Genomic DNA, 24,029 nt, shown 5'->3' with positions numbered 1-24,029 from the left:
CACACACACTCACCACACACACACCACACACACACTCACCACACACACACACACTCACCACACACACACACACTCTACAGACACACACACACCACACACACACACTCTCACCAGACACACTCACCACACACACTCACCACACACACACTCACCACACACACACTCACCACACACACACACACTCACCACACACACACACTCTACAGACACACACACACCACACACACACACTCTCACCAGACACACTCACCACACACACTCACCACACACACACTCACCACACACACACTCACCACACACACACACACTCACCACACACACACACTCTACAGACACACACACACACCACACACACACACTCTCACCAGACACACTCACCACACACACTCACCACACACACACTCACCACACACACACTCACCACACACACACTCACCACACAAACACACACACACTCACCACACAAACACACACACACTCACACACACTCACCACACACACACACTCTACAGACACACACACTCACCACTCACACACACTCACCACACACACACACACTCACCACACACACACACTCTCTACAGTCGGGGCGGTTCCTCGACGAGGGTGTGGTTGTGACACGTCAGACCCAATACCAGCCACCCCTCCCCCTTCGGCGTGTATATAAAGGGGGGTCTCCCCACCCGCTCGTCCCCGCCGCTGCACTGCAGGTATCGCTCCAGTGCCCTGCGTGTTACAGGTATGTAAGCAGTCCATCACACGTACAGCAACATGTGTGTGTGTGTGCAGTACACCATACACACAGAGACATGCATACACACAATGCGCGCAGTCCATCACACGTACAGGAACATGTGTGTAGTGTGTGTGTGTGCAGTACACCATACACACAGAGACATGCATACACACAATGCGTGCAGTACATGTAACATGTGTGTAGTGTGTGTGTGTGCAGTACACCATACACACAGAGACATGCATACACACAATGCGTGCAGTAGATATAACATGTGTGTAGTATGTGTGTGCATTCTACCATACACACAGAGACATGCATACACACAATGCGTGCAGTACATGTAACAAGTGTGTAGTATGTGTGTGTACAGTACACCATACACACAGAGACATGCATACACACAATGCGTGCAGTACATGTAACAAGTGTGTGTGTGTGTGCAGTACACCATACACACAGAGACATGCATACACACAATGTGTGCAGTGCATATAACATGTGTGTAGTATGTGTGTGTGTGTGCAGTACACCATACACACAGAGACATGCATACACACAATGCGTGCAGTGCATATAACATGTGTGTAGTATGTGTGTGTGTGTGCAGTACACCATACACACAGAGACATGCATACACACAATGCGTGCAGTACATATAACATGTGTGTAGTATGTGTGTGTGTGTGCAGTACATCATACACACAGAGACATGCATACACACAATGCGTGCAGTACATATAACATGTGTGTAGTATGTGTGTGTGTGTGCAGTACACCATACACACAGAGACATGCATACACACAATGTGTGCAGTACACGTAACATGTGTGTAGTATGTGTGTGCAGTACACCATACACACAGAGACATGCATACACACAATGTGTGCAGTACATATAACATGTGTGTAGTATGTGTGTGTGTACAGTACACCATACACACAGAGACATGCATACACACAATGCGTGCAGTACATGTAACAAGTGTGTAGTGTGTGTGTGTGCAGTACACCATACACACAGAGACATGCATACACACAATGTGTGCAGTACATATAACATGTGTGTAGTATGTGTGTGTGTACAGTACACCATACACACAGAGACATGCATACACACAATGCGTGCAGTACATGTAACAAGTGTGTAGTGTGTATGTGCAGTACACCATACACACAGAGACATGCATACACACAATGCGTGCAGTACATATAACATGTGTGTAGTATGTGTGTGCAGTACACCATGCACACAGAAATACAAAGACGACCCCGTGTAGCCTCAACACACTGTTGGGGCAAGTGCTGTTTGTGAGCACCTATCAAAGGTGGCCAGCACCACGTCCGGCCATCTTAGTCTTCCCCGGTGCTCATGTTTTACTCATTTACGACTGAGTCTACCTAGCAGAGGCTCACGACCAGTGCACATACTACTCGCTCACACACACAGACACAACAACAACAACCGCCATTCGCCACTAAGTGGCGGTGACGTCACCACGATGCTTGTGCCAGGCCAAGTGCACCTTGAGGCCACGTGAAGTGTCGAAAGCCCGCTGGCAGGAGGTCACGGGGCAGACCCAGCAGGTGCCACGGGTCGACTGACCGAGATGACCGAGATGACTGGCTGATGCACCACCTGTGCCCCCTACTGTGCCAACTTGCTGTGCTTTAGCCACCCGGCGCTCCGCTCGTTGTTGTGAGCGTCGCTCCTCCGCCCTCCGTTGTTGTTGGAGGGCGACTGCCTCCAACTGCCCAGTAGCGTCCTTCACGAGCCTCCTCCACTGAGGCCGACCTTGACACCGCTGGTACCAGTCATCGGCAAGTCCACTCAGATCTACGTCCTCCTGTACCACATCACTCCATCTCTTCTCTAGCCCGTGCCGCGCCCGTTTAGCCCCCTCGATCCGGCCGAACATTCATACACACAGACACATACACTCATGCACACAGACACACACACTTATACACACAGACATACACACACTCATACACAGACACACACACACACTCATACACACAGACACACACACTCATACACACATACACACACACTCATACACACAGACACACACACTCATACACAGACACACACACACACTCATACACAGACACACACACACACTCATACATACAGACACACACACTCATACACACAGACACACACACTCATACACAGACACACACACACACTCGTACATACAGACACACACTCATACACACAGACACACACACTCATGCACGCGACAAAAGGTCCTCTGTTAAAATCCCCTTACCGGCGTGCACAAGTGAATGCTGTAGAGTTCCACACGTGCACTCCGAAACGCACCCAACAGCAACTCCCATTTGCCACGGTGACGTTACCGCGGCGTTCGTGCCAGGCTAGGTGCACACAACAAATATATTTTTGGGCGCACACAGACAAAGATCACCGTGTAGCCTGTAACATACTGTAGGGGCAAGTGCTGTTAGCGAGTAGCACATGAGGAGGTGGGTGGCCAGCACCCGCCCGGCCGCCTTTGTCTCCCCAGTGGCGATGTTTACGCACCGCGCCAGGTACTCGTTTGAGGCTGACACACGCACACTCGAGATAACGACTCCCTTCATCGCTATGATGTTGTTTAGAGAGCGCCTGTCAGGGCAACACAACGATGGGTGTGGTGAAGACCACGCCCGGCTCTTTTAAGCATTGACAAAGTCAAAGATCCCCCGTGTAGCCTGAAAAGACCTTTGGGGCAAGTGCTGTAGCCCATACGAAGGCCGGCACGGCACACGAGGGGGTGGGTGGCCAGCGCCACGCCCGGCCGCCTTTGTCTCCCCGGTGGCGGCTCGTGCCATGTCCACGAGGTGGGGCTGTTGTGAGTGGCCTCTGACAACCTCGTCATGTTATCGGCCTTCCCCGTGAAAGTGATGTAGCCGCCTTCTCTACCAAACAACAGAGCAGTCCAAACGCTGCCCCCATGACCCCCAGGTCCCTTTTGACAATGCCAAGAGCCTACAGAACAATTCAAGATGGGCTGGCACGACAACTTAGCCAAGGCGCGAGAGGACCACACAAGTGAATTCTGCTTTGCACATCCACACTGCAGCCTGGCATGTCTAACATAGCAGCTCTAGCGAAATGTCCTCACGGGATGCTTTCCCCCGGTCGCATGAGGGCTGGCTGATATCGATGTTCGGTTGATTGGGACCCAATTGCTTGACATTCAACTTCTCCTGCATCGTCATCCTTTCGAAGTGAACACTTAGATGTGACTCCGTAGTGTTCGTTGCTAATTCGTATTTCCTTGCACCTGCTCACACCGCTGTTGTTTCCTCCTCGAGCGAGCAGCGTGTAGACCGCGAGCTGGTGCTCTATTTCCCCGGTGCGACCACGCGGTAGAGGACCTCGTCTCTCGCCACAGCCACGGGCGCCTTTCTCACCGCCCTCAATGGGTCTCATCGGCGTGGCTACAACGCTGGGAGCTGATCGCAACGAATGAAGGGAAATCTGTCACTCGGACGCCTTCACAGCTGCCCCGAGACCTCCCCGAGGCACAAATCAGACCGTGGTACGGCAGCGGTTCCTCGTACAAGAACAACTTGAAGCGTTATCTTCATTGAGCAAATTCGCGTTGAAAGAATAATTACATTCGATATTTTTAAACGCAACAAAACCATTTATAGAAAAGTATTTTTATTATAAGAAATAACTTCTCGTCTCCAGCTGCTTGGTTTGTGGCGGCGCCCCAACGCCCCCGAGTAGACGAACCGATCTTGCCCAGTGGCGATGTTTGACACGGCGCACCAGGTACTCATTTAAGGCCGAGTAGACCTACGGGGAAGCCCTGGACCCGATTCAGATATTCGCCACTGTTGTTGGCCGTGAGCGGGGATCAAACTCAGGTCGCAGGACGCGTAGCGCAGCGTTAAGCATTGACACACGCAAGCACCTATTGAGTCTGCTTAGGTACGCAGGCGGAGCTGATATCAACAGCGCACCGTATGTATTTGTTTTCATAACCACCACACTCGGTGCTCATTTAGGACTGGGCAGACCTAGAGGGAGTCCCCACCATCTCAGATCTACACGTCAGGTCACGGCAGCCGAGCAGTGAAAGAGCCTGGAACAGCCCTTGGAGGGGTGATCGCCACCACCCATGAGTGCTGTGTAGGATGATGGGTGTAGGATGATGGGTGTAGCGGGCACTGCGGGCAGTAGAGGGTGGTGCAGAGCCAGCTTGCAACCCGTACTCACCCGGGTGGTGAAGTCTGGTCAAACACCCTCTCGGCCCACGAGGCGCTGTGTGAGGGCCGTCATCTAGCAGTGGATTTACAAAGAGCAGTAAATGCGTGACCCAAATATCTAATGACCTCGCGTAAAGGGGAATCACCAAATATGGACGAGTGAAACTTTGCATAAGTGCATAAGCAAAGTTATTTTCCAGGAGGTGTTTAACATTTATAATAATTTTACTGGATTATAGAATAAATAAATAGATTTAAACACGCGCAGGCACCAATAGACTCGATTTTGACTTCGATATTTGGCGAGGGGACGGGGTGTTAACTTTGTCCCTCGCATTCGAAATCGCGGGTGAATCTAGTTTTAGTTTTTATTTTAACTGTAAACTACTAAAATAAGTTAATCTAAGTGTCCAGTTTGGTGTTAATAGGGGTGCAATTATTCAGATTCCCGATTTCAGCTAATTATTTTTACTTAATGTTGCTGGTGAACGTCAGCGCCTCTAGTTGCTGCAGGGGAGACGCGAACCCCCAGCGAACCCCCAGCGTACACGAGGCACCAGCATCATCGCAATCCATCATGACCCTGCGATGCCACATTCATGCTCACTCCTGCATGTCGACTGATCCCGTCGCTCCATCTCCGCGATGATTGTCCTCCCAGGAGAAGTTCTATAATTTGGCTGCCATTCCGAAACCAGTCTCGTCTATATGTAGGCACCAGCGTGGCGAGATGTTAATTACCTCGCCGGGTATGCACGGGGTCGTTGGGATCTATCCCGACCCCGACGCCTGTGTATTTGGAGTTTCCGTATCTCTCTGCCCGTGATCGAGTGGACTTTTTTCACTCCACATTTACCAATATACGTTTAGAGTATTTGGCTTCTATAACTGTCCACGTGATAAGCCACATTGTTGAGCTATCATTTGTGGGCCTTACCTGGCAAAATAACAAAAGTCTCTCTTTAGCCCCAACGTATCCTGGCCAAGCCCACGTAATCAATGTGATGCCTGCGATTTGCATTTCGTCGCTGATGTATTCTGAAAATCATGGAAATTGCATTTTATGTTTTAGCCAATCCTCATTTTTCTTCAGCTATTGCACCGATATATTGTGGACTTTTTGTATTTATTTCTCCTATACACACAAGGAGCTGTGTCTCACCTCGAGAGCAAGTGAGGCCAACTCGAGCCAAATAGTTTTTGGCCGTCCCATAAACATTAGGCAATGATTGACATGGTAAATCAAAACGTTAAATTATTCCATCACCGTACGTGAGCCAAATGTTATTCTAACTTTTCCCCGGGCACTGGAACGACAAATTGGGACAAACAAGGCAGACAGGGGCCCAGACAGGGGCCCAGACAGGGGCCCAGACAGGGGCCCAGACAGGGGCCCAGACAGGGGCCCAGACAGGGGCCCAGACAGGGGCCCAGACAGGGGCCCAGACAGGGGCCCAGACAGGGGCCCAGACAGGGGTCCAGACAGGGGCCCAGACAGGGGCCCAGACAGGGGCCCAGACAGGGGCCCAGACAGGGGCCCAGATAGGGCCCTGTGGGTTGCTGTGGTTGTGTGGCATTGGGTGCCAGAGCCGTGGGCCCTCAAACCTGGCGCACGCCCTGCCCCCCCACCACCCCGCAGGCGTCCCCTGACAAGGGATAGGCTCCGCGTGACAGCCGGCTGAACAGGTAACTTTAGAGCAGGTGATGTATTGTAGGTGCCCCAGGGGGGGGGGGGGTATAATAACTCCCAATACCAGGAGGGGGAGTGCCTCCTTTGAATGCATTGTCTTAATTGAGTGAATTATTATGATTATGCAACAGACTGAAACGTTTCATGTCCCGGAGAGACTTACAGGTTTCCCAGGGCAGCAGCCACCTCGACAAGTGGGCGATGCCAGGCAAACCTGGCCAGGTGGCAACCAGGCAGGGTGGGGGGGGGGGACTGTGGGGTTAGGGGGTGTGGGTCGCTTATACGTAACCAGCATCGGGTGGGGAGTTGGGCGACTCCCCGCGTGACCTGCTGAGCCAGGAGATTGCCACTCCCGCCAGGAGAGAATGAAAGAAAGCCCCTCAAGGTGCCGTGCACAGAGGCTCTAACGGAGCCAACCCCTCGTCTGTCTGATATACGACAGAAACTCGGTCACGAGATTCGGTGCCAGCAGTTGCGGTGCTCGGCAGCTCGTCGGTGCATTTGAATTTGGCGCCGTCCGTACAGCGCAAGCGCTTTCACCGCGATGGGGGGGCGTGGGGTGACAATGCTGCCGTGTTTTTGCATTATTTGTTGTTGTGACGTTCTGACCCCACATCGTATCTACAGGATCGGGGCTTACGGGAAGCAGGGAAGCCTCACAGATTCAGGTTACAGCAGCGCTGAGAACCGGTTGGCTGGGTTGTTCCACAATAATTCACCTGGACCACACCACCCTCGCAACACCCACTTCCAGCAAGCTCGTATAACACAGCCGTGCAGTGCACGCGACACACGTATGTACCACACCGTACAGCAAGTGGATATAAACACATCCCATGCAACACGCGCGTACGCTGCACATTCATGCAGCACACACACATTCCCCCATTCAACATGAACACACACCCATACAACTCGCACACCCATTCAACATACACTATGAACGTACATACATACAACATGCACACTCACTCCTACACCTATACAACATGCACACTCAGGGCCATACAACATCTGAACCCACCATACAACATGCGAACCCACACACACACACTGGACTGTAACAGCTCTGGGCTGCCCGAGACAAAACTCCATGCTCAATCCCCCCGTACCTCTCTTCACTATTGACGACTTGCAGCATGGTGCACGGCAGTTGCCTTAGCAGCGCGACTCGCGACCTCCTCTTGATACCAAGATCCAGGACGGTCACGTCCATGCGCCGCTTCTCGGTGGCTGTCCCTACAGTCTGGAGCGCCATCCCTCTGCACATTCGCAACATCTGCTCAATCGTCTCCTTCAAGAGACACTTTAAAACTCCCCTCTACAACCACGCTTTCGAGTGACTCTGAGCTTGGCTCCGCGCCTCTGAGTTGCGGCCGTTACATCAGTAAATTTGCGCGCGTTATAAATTGCATTGTTATTATTAATCTACTGCCGGATGAAATGCCTCCCAGAGCCGTCGCCACCGCTCGTGATCCCGCGGTGCGCCCGGCACCGCGTTGCGCAAGAGCGGATTTCACCGCTCCTTCTCCCGCGGTCGACGTAACCCCTCAGGGTCGCGTTGCATTCCTTGGCGGCCGCTCCATCGACGTTCTCGACTGTCGCTTTACTTGCTCGCTCGCGCAGCACGCTGACAGAGCCCCGCGCGCCCATTTAGGAATGTGGAATTTCCACCATTGGCTCCTCGGTTTGTCGTCCAGGAGAGGTGGGCGCCACCTCGACGCCCATCCGAGCGAGAACATGGCTCGGATGGCTTCTTTAGCGAAGAGCGTTGAGCCTCTCACTTGGCTGGCGCCGTGACTTGGCGGGGGGGGCGACCCCCGACACGACCCCCAGGCGACGTGGCTCTGGACCCTGCCGCACCGCGGTGAGGGTGACAACCACAAACCCCAACAACATTCCTGTCTCGCTGCACCGCCAGGGACCACATGCATTCAAGTCTCAATCTGCTCTTCATTCCAACATTATTATTATTTATTCTGACAAGTTTACTCAATCGGGATTAAAAATTCGGTACTTTATTGAGAATTTATTCAGCAAATAAGTCTCATTCATCAGGTGTTCACACTTGTGCCGTGAAGCGGTGCAATTGCCTGAAACGTCGCCGATTATGTATTTGTCCTTTTAAAGCCACGCATGCACACGGTGTTATTGATGAAGGTGTGAAGGTTGTTAATTGTTCTTGTGCACCGCTGCCAACGAGGCGGCGGCAGCAGCAGCAGCAGCGTCACCGAAAATCAGACGGCTACCATCGCCCACACGCTCAGCTATTCGTGCGAGAAGGGACTACTTCCTTTGTGCAAATTGTTCCACCTTACGCCGAGTGAGTGAACAAACCCTGTGTGGATGCAGCAATACAAAATGAGACGATGGTAATTCTTGAGTAGTAGAATCATAACATTTCTACGCGAAAGAGTTACAATCCCCAGTTCGCACATTCCAATCGCATACGATGGAAAGAAATCGGTTCTCACCATGCGTGATTTAATGCACCTACTGAGCTTTGGCCACTTCTGGTAGTGCCCGGCTACTGGCTGCTGCTGCCTTTCCGCTTTGCCCGTGGTTCCTTGCCAACCGTGACAGATGTAATTTAAAATGAACGACGATACTATATATGTAGAAACTCTTTGGTTATTTCGGTAAAGTCACGGAGAAAATAAAATCAAATAATAATAGAATACGACGTTTCGGTTGCAACACAAGCAACCATCATCGGGTAAGACTGAATGATAAAACAGACACGGGAACAGCACAGGCAGACAAACATGCAGAGAGAGACACACACAAAAGACAGTGCCAGCTCCACTCGGTGCCTGAGTCCAAAACCAGGTTTTTCAGCCACCCGTGACGAAACTTCATTCTCCTGCATAGTTGAGTCGACGGTGCCAACCCACTCACCGAAAGTAACCCACCGCATTCATTCCATGTGGATTTCACCGTATCCTGCTTATTCTGAGAAACAATCATCGTGGTTTGATCGCCATGGGACAACCGCAGGTTACACCACCCCCCCCCCCCCCATCGCCGCACCCCTTGCGCGATTCCTGGGTCTGCTGAAATACAAACCCACTTGCTGTACTGCTATCGCCTGGCCCAGCTCTCCACGTGATCCTCCAACCCTCGCTTCCATGCCGCACGGTCGCAAGGGGTCCTCCCGGCCATCCCCACAGCTCCACGGCCCACCTCTCATCGTCTCGTTCCATCTCCCTCCCCGCACGTCCTCCCCCGTCCTGTTGACCCCCAGAACTCCCCGACCTGAAGCCATGGTGCTGCACGCGGGGTTCAAGGGCGCGGGCCAGGAGGCGGGGCTGCAGGTGTGGAGGGTGGAGAAGCTGAGTCCCGTGGCCGTGGCGCGCAACCAGTACGGCAACTTCTTCACGGGGGACGCCTACGTGGTGCTCGACAGCGTCGAGACCAAGCGTGGCGCTGCCCTGCAGTACAGCCTGCACTTCTGGCTCGGTGCGTGGGTCCCCTGTCACCCTCCCCCGTGTCTCTCCCCCCCCAACCCATGTCCCTGTCTCCACTCAACTCCCCGTGTCCCCACCATGCCTGCCCGCACTGGACATCTGTGAAAATGTGTCCATAATAGAGTTTTTTTTGGGTTCGATCGCGTAAATATAAATGTGTCGTTATACCCGCCACCACACGTAAACAGAATCGTGCAAATTCATTACTAGTTCAACACACCGGTGTGTTGGAGAATAAATACATCTTCTTGGTTCTTTCGGTAAAGTCACGTAGAAGGGAAGTAATAAAATAATAAAAATAAAACAATAAAATAATTCTCACGACGTTTCGGCTACAACGCAAGCAGCCGTCTTCAGGTGAAGAATGAGACACTACCAAGCTAGGAGCTTATATATAAGCTGCGTTGGAGGTGGAACAGCGCCTTAACAAAAAGAATGTGCATATGAAGAGGAATTTAGCATATTCATGTAAAATGCGTAGGAGGTGGGCGGGGGGGTTTCAAAGTCATATTATGCCCATGCATTATGCAGGATCAGCAGCACCAAGGGGGGGTGCAGGGAGTAGCAGTAACAAAGGAAAGGAATGTTAATGATATGTAGCTGCAGTTACTCAACAACCATGTAGAAAACTAAAGTATAAACTACATAAAAAACGAAAGTATAAACTGCATAGCACCATCAGTATACTTACTATACTCTACAATAAGCTGAGTTACTAACAGCAAGTAATACATTACAATTCTACGTCGTAAAAATTATATAATATGCTTCCATCTAAACTTTATTCTCTTACATCACACGAGCATCGTGTGCTGCTGATCCTGCATAATGCATGGGCATAATATGACTTTGAAACCCCCCCGCCCACCTCCTACGCATTTTACATGAATATGCTAAATTCCTCTTCATATGCACATTCTTTTTGTTAAGGCGCTCTTCCACCTCCAACGCAGCTTATATATAAGCTCCTAGCTTGGTAGTGTCTCATTCTTCACTTGAAGACGGCTGCTTGCAATGTAGCCGAAACGTCGTGAGAATTATTTTATTTTATTATGTTTTATTTTTATTATTTTATTACTTCCCTTCTACGTGACTTTACTGAAAGAACCAAGAAGATGAATCCCTGTAGTCACGAAAGCTTTAAATCGAAAAGTAAATACATCCACAACATTTACGATGTATTTACGCGATCTAACCCAAAAACCTCTACAATGGATAATATTGGTCGTGTAAGCCTACGTGTTAAACTGTAACAAAGAGCTTCATAGCTCATCGCATTCCTCCAGTATAAATAATAAATATTTGGATTCTGAGATAGCGAGGTCTCAGGATGAGTCCGGTGCAGATACACAACTCGCATTATATTATGTCTCCGTGTGTCCCCCCGTGTGTCCCCACGTGTGTCCCCGCCGCAGGTAGCGAGTGCTCTCAGGACGAGTCCGGCGCTGCTGCCCTGCTCACCGTGCAGCTGGACGACTCCCTGGGGGGGCGGCCCGTGCAGTACCGCGAGGTGCAGGGACACGAGTCCAACTCGTTCCTCTCCTACTTCAAGGGCGGCATCAAGTACAGGGTGCGTGCCCACTCGCTCGCCCGCTCGCTCGCTCGCTCGCCCTCCCGTTTTACACTCCAGCAGCGATACGCTGGCGCCTTGTCCCACGAGGTTGCACGATGTCGCGCCCGCCGGTATACGTCGCCAACTGGGACGTGGATCAATCTGGCCACCTTTCTGGAGGGCGAGTCCCGAACGGCAACGCAACGTCACGCTCAAGTTTCAATTCGCGTTGGACGATCATCACGAGAAGTCATTGTGACCCCCCCCCCCCCCCCCCCACGTTACAAAAACAACGATCTCCCAGGTAGTCTTTATCAGATTGTTGGGGTAAGTGCTGTTAATGAGCAGCACCTATGAAAGCCGACAGGGTGCACGAGGGGGTGGGTGGCCAACACTATGCCCAACCGCCTTTGTCTCCCTGATGTTTACACAGCCCACCGGGTACTCGTTGAAGGCTGAGTCGACCTAAGGTAGGCCCAGACCCGGTTCGGATACACGCCACTGTTATTAATCGTAAGCGGGAACCAAACTCGGGTCGTTGAGTTCGTAGCGCGGCACGCTAACCGCTCTGCCATTGCTCCCCGTATACCCATACGACGACAACGACAACAACAACCGCCATTCACCACTAAGTGGCGGTGACGTCATCACGGCGCTTGTGCCAGGCTATGTGTCCTTAATGGCCACGTGAAGTGTCGAACGCCTACTGGCAGGAGGTCATGGGAGTTGACTGACTGACGGACTCGGTTGGACAGCCGGGCCTGAGCAAATTACGCCGTCGGCCCGAGTTGGACGACGTTCATCGCAAGCAACGCCTCTGACCCCTCCCGTGCAGGCGGGCGGCGTGGCCTCGGGCTTCAAGCACGTGGTGCCCAACCTGGCGGACGTGAAGCGGCTGCTGCACGTGAAGGGGCGGCGCACGGTGCGCGCCACCGAGGTGCCGCTCTCCTGGGCGAGCTTCAACCAGGGGGACTGCTTCATCATCGACCTGGGGGCGGTGAGGATGGACACGCACAAAGACAAAGATCCCGCCGGAATAGCCTGTAACAAGGCCTTTGGGGCAACTGCTGTTTGCGAGTAGCACCTGTGAAGGCCGGAACAGTATACAAGAGGGTGGGTGGTGGTCAGCACCGCGCCCAGCTGCCTTTGTCTCCCAAGTGGCGATGTTTACACCGTACCAGGTTGAGACTGAATCGATCTAGGGGAGGCCCAGGACCGTTTCAGATAATCGCTACCGCCGGTGTTGGTGGCCATGAGCGGAAATCGAACTCGGGTCGCCAGATTTCTAGCACATCGCGTTAACCGCAACACTGCCGCTCCCCTTACAAAGACACAGAAACTCTCGCGCACACACACACACACACACGCACGCAGATGAACACCTGCACAGAGACTTGCAGACGTTCAAAAGACTTTATAATAATGCGGTCCTCGTATTACTGACCTGGGGGGGATGATTGCTCGCGGTCTCCCTGCGCAGAACATCTACCAGTGGTGCGGCTCTAACAGCAACCGCTTTGAGAAGCTGAAGGCGACCCAGGTGGCCAAAGGGATCCGCGACGAGGAGCGAGGAGGTCGCGGAAGCATCGAGATCGTCGACGAAGGCTCCGAGCCTGCAGCCGTCCTCGAGGTGAGACTCCCCGGGAAGGTCGGGTCAACCCGAAGGGTTCGGTTGACGAGAGGCTGGGGTTGGCCCCGGCGGCGTGCACCACGAGGATGCGGCGACGAGGGCCGCTTGCGGCCGCACGAGCTCGGACGGACCGTGGCGTCGCACGGCCGTCGCGGTGAGAGGAGGAGCCGTTTTGGGGAGAGGCCTTCATCCAGCAGTGGATGGGTCACGGCTGGTGCTGGTGCTGTTGATGGTGGCGGCGACTGGCGGTGACGGTGGCGGTGACTAGTTTATGATTTTCGACCTCCAGGTGCTCGGCGCGAAGCCTTCTCTCCCGGCCGCCAGCGAGGACGACGACCAGGTGGACCTGTCCAACCGGGGCTCGGCCAAGCTCTACAAGGCGAGCGCACGGCGGCGGCTGCCCAGCCACTGCTCTCGATAGCGCCAGCGCGCTCACTTGCTCTCGATAGCGCCAGCGCGCTCGCTCCGTCCGTGCCCGCGTTGCGGGGGAAGGGTCGGGGGTCACGGTAACGCATGCACGGAGCGTCCAGTGTCAACGGAACCATCGCGTAAAGCTGCATTGCTCTTGGAGACCACCTCGTTCTGCGATAGCCACCAATCCCCTCACCCCCCTCACTGTGGCAACCTCCGCTCCTTCTGCTGTGCTGCTCCCGCTGGCTCCGTGCGAGCGCCCCACCGCGGTGGTGTCGTTCGCTCCATCCGTCCGTGACGGGAGGGTGGGGGCACGAAACGCCCGTTAAAGATTGTCCGATACATAAAACCAAGGGTTCGTGTGACGTCGTCTTGCTATCGACGATTCGCCCCGTTCAGTTCGTGGAAGTTAATGATTGTTTTGCCCGTAACTTGGCGCTAGAAGCAGCAGTCAAGCGGCTAAGCCCGTCGCGTGTGCCACGTGATGCCATACCGTTGCGCGGCTTCAACAGCTACGTCATCATCGCGGACTCGGTATTTCCGAGGGCAACCGCGCGTAACGCAGTTTTTACACAAAACCCTGCATTGTGTGATTTTTCTTCCTTGTTTTTTCCACACTCCCCGTTAACGGAGACCCAGAGAGTTCATCCAAACGCCCCCCCCCCTCTCTCTCTGCCCCCGCCGCCGCCACTCTCGCTCTCACCTGCGCGCAGGTGTCTGATGTCGCGGGGGGGCTGGTCACGTCCGAGGTCGGAGGTCAGAGTCCGTTCCGCCAGGAACTCCTGCAGAGCGGCGACTGCTTCATCCTCGACAACGGAGGAGGGGGGCGCATCTTCGTGTGGAAGGGTGAGCGGCGGCACGGGTGGAACGCGGGTCGCATCGATCGATTTAGATTCATTACAAAAAGTTAATTATTCCCCCCCCGCCAATCCCCATCCAGTGATATATGTCAAATTGTTACATCGCAGGATTGCAAGAGATCGTGGCAGTGGTGGCTTGGGGAGGCCTTTATCCAGCAATGGATTTAACGTGGCAAATGACGATGGTGATGATGATGTTGTGCTATTGGTGCCGTGTCATGAGACTAAGAAGTCATTCAGATCTCTTGCACAGCAGTGTAACCAATCGCGGTAGAGAATCCCAACCAATCGTAGATGCGCATTCCTTGAGCCAGGGCCAATGTAAATCACGCTACGGCGCACCTCCACTGGAATGGACCCGGCAAGGAGCAGGGAAGGGTGGAGGAAGAGGAGCAGAGGGGGGGGGGGGGGGTGGAGGTAGTGGAGAAGGCAGCGAATGCAGAGGAGTCAAGCGTGGAGGTGATCAGACGGTGATGGGAGCAGTAGAGAAGGGACAGATGGAGGTTTAACAAGAATTGGATGGAGAGGAAATGGAATATGAGGAAGAGGAGAGAGTGATGGAGAGAGGGAAAGGAGAGCAGAAAATATGGCAGAGATGGAGGGAGGGGAAGGGAAGCGGGAGGAGGGAGAGATAAGTGGCGGGGGGGGGGGTGGAGGGAGTCACGTGGGTCGTGTGTCGCGTGGCCCAGGCCAGGAGGCGAGTGCCGAGGAGCGCAAGGCCTCCCTGCAGGCTGCGGAGGCGTTCATCGCGCGGATGGGGTACGCCAAGCACACGCAGGTGAGAGGCCAAGCACCTGTGTGTTGCATCCATGACGCCGTGTGGACATTTCGAGATCACAGCGACAGTGATTTGCATTGGTGTTTCTTTGTGTGTGTGTGTTAAACTATTGGTATAATTGCATGGAATGGCAGGATGTCTCCTGGCTAAAACGAGTGGTGCTGATTTATATTAGTTGTCGTGGGCCAGTGGTGGAAATTCCACATTCCCTTGGTGGTGACCAGCCTATCCAGAGGACAACCACTTGACTCACTCACTCGTGCACCCTCACACCTACCCATGTACTTACCCACTCACCCACTCACCAACTCGCCCACCTCTCATATCCCACTGCTCACTCACCCACCAACTCAATGAATGACTTGCCCACTCATCCACCCACCCACTCCCAAAAACCCACCCACTCTGAAACCCACCCACCAATTAATCCAATCGACTTGCCAACTTGCTCACCGACTCGCCCACCTGCCCACCGAACGACTCTCTCGCCCACGCCCTCGCCCGCTCACCAATGCCCCCACCGCAGGTGCAAGTGCTGCCAGAGGGAGGGGAGACGCCGCTCTTCAAGCAGTTCTTCAAGAAGTGGCACAGCCCCGGGGACTTGACGGGGCCCGGCGCCGTCTACACCGTGGGCAGCGTCGCCCGCATCCAGCAGGTGCCCTTCGACGCCTCCACCCTGCACTCCAGCCCAGCCATGGCCGCCCAGTACGGCATGGTGGACGACGGCAAGGGAGAGGTTCAGGTGAGCAGGGGGGAGGGGGTGGGAGGGAGAGGGGTGGGGGTGAAGGGGGGGTAATGGGACACGAAAGAGGCTGCTGTTGACCTCGCTCGCACGATCCCCCACCAACGCTGCCTCGCCCATTCAGTCACCAAGGCACCCACTCACTCACTCGACCCCTAGCCCACCCACCTACCCTCCCGCCCACCTTTCTACCCAACCACCCACCTGCCCATCCAATAGCCCACATGCTCGTCCACCCTGCCACCCAATAACCCACTCAACCACTCGCCCACGCACCACTCACGTGATGGGATATGAGAGGTAGGTATTAATGAGAGAATTGTCTCGGCGGTAGTGCTTCCCTATAGAAATAAATTGCATCATTATGCACAGAAACGTCTAAAAAGACAGACACGCATATCGTACATAACAGACATACACACATTCATGCCTTCCTACCCACACATGAATGTACACGCACACTCGCGGAGCCACTGATCCCCTAACCCCAACTCATTGTCCGGGCCGACCAGGTGTGGCGCATCGAGGGCCTGGACAAGGTGTCCGTGGATCGCGCCACCTACGGACAGTTCTACGGCGGAGACTGCTACATCATCCTGTATACCTACAAGACGGGACAGATCATCTACACCTGGTGGGGACTGCCACCTCCAACCACAAACGTGCTGTCGACTAGAGCGGCAGGGTGGTGGCGGTGCAGCAGGGGCAGCGCCTGTTCCCCACAGCAAAAAGGGACCTGGGCTCTATTCTCGACTTGGGCGCCTCCTCCGAGGGTGTAGTTTGGACTAGTCTGGAACGCTCATCCTTCCGATATTAGGAAGCCACTGGAGCTATGCAATTTGAAATCATGTAGATTGAAAAGTTATTTCTTTAGAAATGCTTTTTTTTAGTTTGTCCTTCCCCTGCACCTCTGATTAGCACGGTTGGCTATGTACGTTGCGAAAGAAGTTCTACAGTACATGCACACACGTGTACATTCTCCCCCCTGTTCTGCGTGGGTTTTCTACGGGTTCTCCGGTTTCCTCCCAGAGCAAAAAAAAAAACCTAAAAAACAAAACGTATAAAGTAGCCGGTATTGGACAAACATCCCAATGCTGAACATTGACCTACAAATTACTCAATTGGGATTGCACACAGCAGCAGCAGCATCGCCCCACCACTGCGAATCCACCGCAGACCATGCCCGTCTGTGAAACACGGCGCCTTCCTTCGGGATGGCAGATTTGTGCGAATACCATTGGTGCAAATGTTTCGCTTTCAGCGAGCGAGTGGGTGAGTCCGCTGTGTAGTGGGTTTGGAGAATGGGTGGTTGGCTGGATGGTTGGCTGGGTGGTTGGGTGGCTGAGTGGCACGAGTCAATCAGCTGGGTTGGAGGAGGAGTGGACGACGTGGTGACCCAGCGGCATTCTGCGTGCGCGCGTTGTCCAGGCAGGGCCTCAAGGCGAGCAGCGACGAGCTCGCGCGCTCCGCCTTCCTCACCGTGCAGCTCGACAACTCCCACGGAGGATCGCCCGTGCAGGTGCCACGTACACCTCGCGCCACACAGAGACGGCTGACGCTGGCACGGCAGGGGTGGAGGGGGGTTCCCTTCGGCTGGACCGACCGCAGCAGGGCAATGGAACGGTTGTGATGACATGCGAGTGATGCGAGGTGCTTTGAGGTGGCCGAGGCATGCGAGCAGTGGCCCCTGCGCGACTCGTCCCTTGACACTGGCGGTTGAATTCACAAGTGAAGTTCACGGGAACGGCAACCATGGCGGTAGTGATAGAAGAGTGGGGTGAGTGAGGTGAGTAGGTGAGTAAGACGGGTGGATACGTGAGTGAGTGGGTAGGTTGATGAGTAGGTAAGTGAGTGAGTGGGTGGGTAGGTGGATGAGTGAGTGGGTAAGTGAGTAGGTAGTTAGGTGAGTGGGTAGGTGGGTGAATGAGTGAGTAGGTAGGTCCTAAAGAGCAAGTCCTCGACGTGTGTGGAGGAGGAGGAATCGGCGAGCGTCATGACCATGATGACACCAGCACACCGCCGCCGCGTGACGTTCACCCCCCCCCCTCCCCCAGGTGCGCGTCGTCCAGGGCTACGAGCCCCCCCACCTGCTGAGCCTGTTTGGGGGCAAGCCCCTGGTGGTGCACGCGGGGGGCACCTCCCGCAAGGGGGGGCAGAGCGCCGGTGGGGCCACGCGCCTCTACCAGGTGCGCAGCTCCGCCGCAGGGGGCCTGCGCGCCATCCAGGTGAGGAACCGGCACTCGATCACCCGGCGGCGGAACTGACGACGTCCACGCGATGGCTTCTACTCCTCCACTATCGAACGACGACGACCGATGACGACCGACTGACGACGGTGAGCTGGACACGGCCCCGTGACAACCTCTGCAGCGCACCGCGGACGGGTAGAACGGATTCGTGGGGCTGCCGCACGCAGAGCGACGATCGATCAAAGGACGCCTGGCCCTGCCCTCCATCCCATATGAACCACGAGGGTGGGCGGTGTTAGGGTAACGGGGGTGGGGGGAGAGCAGTGGGCACGGTAGCAATGAACACGCGTCATTGCGTGGTACATCCGCACCGACCATCGAACTCCAGGAAACCTGCGTAATCCACCGGGGCGGGCCGCTGGACTCGAACCGCCGGGGCCGGCGTGCTGTGCCGGCGCGGCGAACACCCGAGCGAGCGCGCCGACCGGCCCGTTGTGCCGCGTGACTCCCCGCAGGTGGTGCTGAGCGCCGCCTCCCTGAACTCGAGCGACGCGTTCGTGCTGCTGGCGGGCGGCGGCGCCACCGTGTGGAAGGGCAAGGGAGCCGAGAAGGCCGAGCAGGAGGCCGCCGCCTACGTCGCCAAGCTGCTGGGGGGCGGCGGGGTCAAAGATGTGGCTGAGGGGAAGGAGCCCGGTGAGTTGGGGGGGCGGGGGGGTAGGGGGAGGGATGGGAAGGGGAGGCAGGGGAGGGGTAAGTTGGGGGGCTCGGCGGGGGACACGTGGGCAAGCCGAAAGCTGCTTTCTTTGCGGACCCCGCCCACTTTTATATAGAACTTCCCACTCAACCACTAGCACCACCCACTCAACTACCAGCCCCGCCCACTCAACCACTAGCACCACCCACTCAACTACCAGCCCCGCCCACTCAACCACTAGCACCACCCACTCAACTACCAGCCCCGCCCACTCAACTACCAGCCCCGCCCACTCAACCACTAGCACCACCCGCTCAACTACCAGCCCCGCCCACTCAACTACCAGCCCCGCCCACTCAACCACTAGCACCACCCACTCAACTACCAGCCCCGCCCACTCAATTACTAGCACCGCCCACGCAGGGAGCGATCTCCCTTCTCCTTGCATCAGGGGAGACAGAACCCAGTCAGTGTGGGGATCGGTCCATATGTCGTGGGTTCTACGGAGAGACACACTTGAACTTGGAGGCAACACGTTTATTCTAAGACCACAACGGGGTAACTACATCACCGGGTCAGTCAGTAACCCACTGCCTGACCCACGATGCCGAGCGTAAATACTGAAGACCGAGGATCGAAGAGACGTAGCACCGACGGGTTCCATTCAGACAGCCGCGATTGCTCTCAGGACTTCCCTTTTATGCTCCCGAGAGGCGTGGCCTCGCTCTGCCTTTGGCCACACCCCTTTCTGGATCTTACCAGAAGGTTCTCGACCGAGCACCATGTGTCTCTCAAGCCACCCTTTGGGCCCCCTCGCTACCCTGTCCCGGTCACGTGCCCTCTCGGGTTCACCAAGACTGTCATTTGCCCTCTCTCTGACCGTCACCAGAACCATGCCCCCTAGTACCCAGTTCCACTCTTGTGACAATATTTGGCGCTAAACGCCATAGTGACTCCATTTACGTCACTACACAAACATAATAATTTTAAAGATTAAGCAAAACGAACAATACACGCATACCCCTTTGTAGCGCAGGGGATGTGTGCCTGGAAAATAGAGCACTAAGTGAATCGGCGCTACACGGGGTCATTCTAACATAGGGCCTATGGAGATGTGTTCACCATAGGCCCTATGCCTATGACCAACACATTTGGGCTTCATTGGGTTATTGGAACAATAATACAGATGATAAACATGACTTCTAAATACTATTCATGGTACAAAAATGTTAAATAAGATCAGCTGTATCGCCGGTGCATGGTGCGACTCTGATATGGTGAACTTGGCAGCTTGCGCCTGGTGGTGCAGTCCAATCTGTGACCCCCCCCTCTCCCCTTGTGTGAGTGGTGCAGTCCAATCTGTGACCCCCCCCTCTCTCCTTGTGTGAGTGGTGCAGTCCAACCTGTGACCCCCCCTCTCCCCTTGTGTGAGTGGTGCAGTCCAACCTGTGACCCCCCCCCCCTCTCCCCTTGTGTGAGTGGTGCAGTCCAACCTGTGACCCCCCCTCTCCCCTTGTGTGAGTGGTGCAGTCCACTCTGTGACCCCCCCTCTCTCCTTGTGTGAGTGGTACAGTCCAATCTGTGACCCCCCCCTCTCCCCTTGTGTGAGTGGTGCAGTCCAACCTGTGACCCCCCCCCTCTCCCCTTGTGTGAGTGGTACAGTCCAACCTGTGACCCCCCCCTCTCCCCTTGTGTGAGTGGTGCAGTCCACTCTGTGACTTGACTCCCCCCTCGAGTACGGATTTTGATCCTTGTGTTGACGTTTTGAATAAACTGTACATATATTTTTTTTTATTCAATTTCCCCCGAGAACAAACGAATCAGCGCTGTACGCGGTATGCGTGTAATATTTGTGGCACATTTAAAAATAAAGACACACTCCCCCCCAATAGCCTTTAACAGACTCTGGGGGCACGTGCTGTTAGTGAGTGGCACCTATGAAGGCCGGCACGGCACACTACGGAGTCGGTGGCCAACTCCACGCGCGGCCACGTCTACACGCACTCTGTGACCACAACCCGCCCCACGTGGTGAAGTATGGTCAAGTAATCCCCACGACCTCCTTCTCTCCCTCCCTGCCTCCCTCTGTCCGTCCCCGGCGCAGCGGAGTTCTGGTCGGCGCTGGGCGGTAAGAAGGAGTACCAGACGTCGCTGCGTCTCGCGTCGAGCATCTACGACCACCCGCCTCGCCTCTTCGCCTGCTCCAACAAGACCGGCCGCTTCCAGGCACGGCAACCACCCCGCTTGCTGTGCTGCCGGATGACGACGATGACGATTATGACGCGATGACGACGATGATTTTTGCGGCGATGGCTACGCACGTGGCCTGTCGAGTTGTTTTGTACGGTGTTGGGGTAGTGTGGTGTGGTGTGACGTTGTGGGGTGTGATGCGGTGTGACGTTGTTGGGTGTGACGTGGTGTCACGTGGGGCGTGACGCGGTGTGTGACGTTGCGGAGTGTGACGTCGTGCGGGTGACAGGTGGAGCTGGTGCCTGGGGACTTCACCCAGGAGGACATGGCCACGGACGACGTGATGCTGCTCGACGTGTGGGACCAGGTGAGCACTGCCTGGGGAGAGAGAGAGTGAGACAAACAAGATGCTGCAGTAAGAAACGATCTTTACCTCCGCTTCACCTTCCTCCTCACCCTCCTCCCTACCCCCTCCCCCTCCTCCCTCCCCCAGGTGTTCGTTTGGATCGGGAACGAGGCCAACGACAGCGAGAAACAGGAAGCTGAGAAATGCGGTGAGGATGACATCAACCCATCTCCACTGACACATCATCCCATCATCACCGACATCCCATCACCACCGACATCGCATCACCACCGGGACATCATCCCATCACCACCGACATTATCCCGTCACCACCGAGACGTCACAACAACAACACGTGCATCCACCCACCCTGCTACTTTTTGTTGTAGGACAGAGTGGGAATGTGGTGCCCCCGACTGTGCAGGAATCTCACAAGTAGCTCCGAGATCTCCACTTTCGTCTTCAACACGAAGGGGTGTACCACTGCTCTGCGCGAGCAGAGTGAGCCCCCCCGCACGCCGCCACTTGCTGTCCAGTGCGGCGTTCACCTTGTGCCACACAGAGGCAGCTGCCACCTTTTGGCGGAGGGCACCCCAGGATGTATTGCATGGGGGGGCTCGGCATGAACATCGTCGTTTGTGATTTCTTTGCAATCCCCTCGGGTTTTCGTTTCCCCGTCTCGCAGCCACGTCGTACCTGGAGACGGACCCGTCGGGCCGCAGCAAGAACACCCCCGTGGTGGTGGTGAAGCAGGGGCACGAGCCCCCCACCTTCTCCGGCTGGTTCCTCGCCTGGGACCCCACCAAGTGGGACTCGGACCCCTTCGAGGCGATCAAGGCCTCCCTCTAAGTTCGTGACGGCCGCGACAGCCCGGGCCCTGTCCACAACCAAGCCTGGGGCCTACAATTCCTCGACTCTGCTACAATCTGCCACCTTTCCTGTCTCTGTTATCGGCAAGGGTCCTTTTTTGCATCCCCCTGCTCCGAATCTGTGCCGAAGGCCGAGTTTGTCAGAAAGAATAAACTGTTTTGCAAACGGCAGCAATGCCATCGAGTCTTTTTTTTATTCTATCGCTGTTTTTTTCTTCCACAAGCTCAATCGGGTTCGCGGTGCATTCCAGACACAGTCGTCGTGGGCCCAGGCGGGATGTTCCACTGTGCGTATCTTTAGCAGTTCACGTGCGTGGTCGAGCAGTGAATTGTGTGATTTGTCGTCATCGTCAGGAGCAGCAGCCATGGTCTATCCACTGCTGGACGAAGGGCTCCCCACAGCATTGATCTAATCGCACGTGCGTGCATACCAGCTGATCGCATTGCTCCATTTCCGCGGTCGTCAAACTCTCGAGCACCTTCTCTCCTTGGGCTGCCATTCAGTTATCGGTCTTGACCATCGCGCTTCGTCACCATCAGCCATGATGTGCCCTGGCCAAATCCACCAACTTAAGAGTCAAGAGAGTCAATGTCTTTTGTGTAATTCATGTGTTCCTCTGTCTCTAGGTGTAATTCTAAGCATGTGCCTCCTGTTTCTTCAGTGATGCTCATTTATTCAAATTTCATTGGCTGCACCCCCACATTACTTCACACGGTGAGCCATTCCCCACGCCAGGTACAATGGTGGTTGGGGGAGTTTGCTTGGACTGAACCATTCTTCGGGAGAGGGGGTTGATGATGTGGTTACGATTGCTTGTCTGGAATTCATGGGGGCTGCTACAATTGGTATGGCTGTTGGAGAGTTTTCGTCTGCGTGTAAAACTGCCACTCGAGCAAAATAAAGAATACAAAAAAAACAAGTTGGCTGCTGCTGGTGTGTGTTTGTGTGTGTGACCAGGGCCTGGGTCAACGCAGGGACGTTTTGCGGGCTGCTGCAAGGATACCGTGCAGGATAAATTTCTAGTGCACTGGGAACGTCGGTTGGATGCCAACAAATGTTGATGACTACTGCTATTGAGGCTGCAGTGCAAACCAGGGCCTCAGATTTTTTTTAGCCTCCCACCTCCGAATATATAAACTATACAAACACGTTTTATCACCAGGTAGAGCCCATTTAAGTTTATGCAGCTTTTCTTTTTATAGAAGCGACCTGACCACAAATGATAGCTCAACGAAGTGGCATATCGTCATCATCACGTGGAAATTCACAGCAGCCAAATAACTCTAAACGTGTGATTGTTGATTCTCTAAATGGGGAGGGGGAAATCCCGGAGGACCCGGAGAGAGATCCACGGGGAGAGAGCGAGGCGCGCAAACTCCAAATATACAGCAGCAGGCGCCAGGGTCGGGGTCGAACCCATGCTCTGCATACCAGGCGAGGGAGTTACCATCTCGCCATCATGGTAGCACTCGTGTGTGTGTGTATATACACATATATTTTAAAAAGCCCACAAACAATATCTATCGCGCTTTACAATGATGGAAACGCCGATAAATCCTATAGGAGATGTTGGTGGTTCAAGCCACGGCAATGCTGTGCGCATTCCTACCGGCTATGGGGCCGTCCATAAATGACGTCACGCACCTA

The 24,029-nt window shown here is 54.6% G+C and overlaps 1 protein-coding gene across 3 annotated transcripts; it reads left to right on the top strand.

The window, feature by feature from the left end:
• The first annotated feature begins 619 nt into the window (after positions 1 to 619).
• On the top strand, positions 620 to 23,301 carry LOC133341724 (gelsolin-like). 3 transcript variants are annotated; one of them, XM_061550374.1, is made up of 18 exons: positions 719 to 739; positions 7,281 to 7,447; positions 9,898 to 10,112; positions 11,536 to 11,690; positions 12,508 to 12,669; positions 13,153 to 13,302; positions 13,592 to 13,681; positions 14,427 to 14,559; positions 15,263 to 15,351; positions 15,878 to 16,093; positions 16,606 to 16,727; positions 17,522 to 17,612; positions 18,148 to 18,318; positions 18,798 to 18,975; positions 21,081 to 21,202; positions 21,456 to 21,533; positions 21,660 to 21,720; positions 22,198 to 23,301. In XM_061550374.1, exons 3-18 carry the CDS (start codon positions 9,917 to 9,919, stop codon positions 22,359 to 22,361), a joined length of 2,178 nt encoding a protein of 725 aa, XP_061406358.1. In that variant the 5' UTR covers positions 719 to 739; positions 7,281 to 7,447; positions 9,898 to 9,916; the 3' UTR covers positions 22,362 to 23,301. The 3 variants fall into 3 exon arrangements, with proteins under 3 accessions (XP_061406359.1, XP_061406358.1, XP_061406357.1); XM_061550373.1 differs by lacking the exon at positions 719 to 739 and adding an exon at positions 4,089 to 4,287; XM_061550375.1 differs by lacking the exon at positions 7,281 to 7,447 and having other exon boundaries at positions 620 to 739.
• Positions 23,302 to 24,029: the final 728 nt, after the last annotated feature.

The sequence above is a fragment of the Lethenteron reissneri genome, chromosome 12 (assembly GCF_015708825.2).
Source record: "Lethenteron reissneri isolate LAM-NWPU_2019-01 chromosome 12, ASM1570882v1, whole genome shotgun sequence".
Lineage (NCBI taxonomy): Eukaryota > Metazoa > Chordata > Hyperoartia > Petromyzontiformes > Petromyzontidae > Lethenteron > Lethenteron reissneri.
The sequence above is the reverse complement of the archived record's forward strand: the minus strand, read 5'-3'. Positions and strand labels throughout refer to the sequence as shown.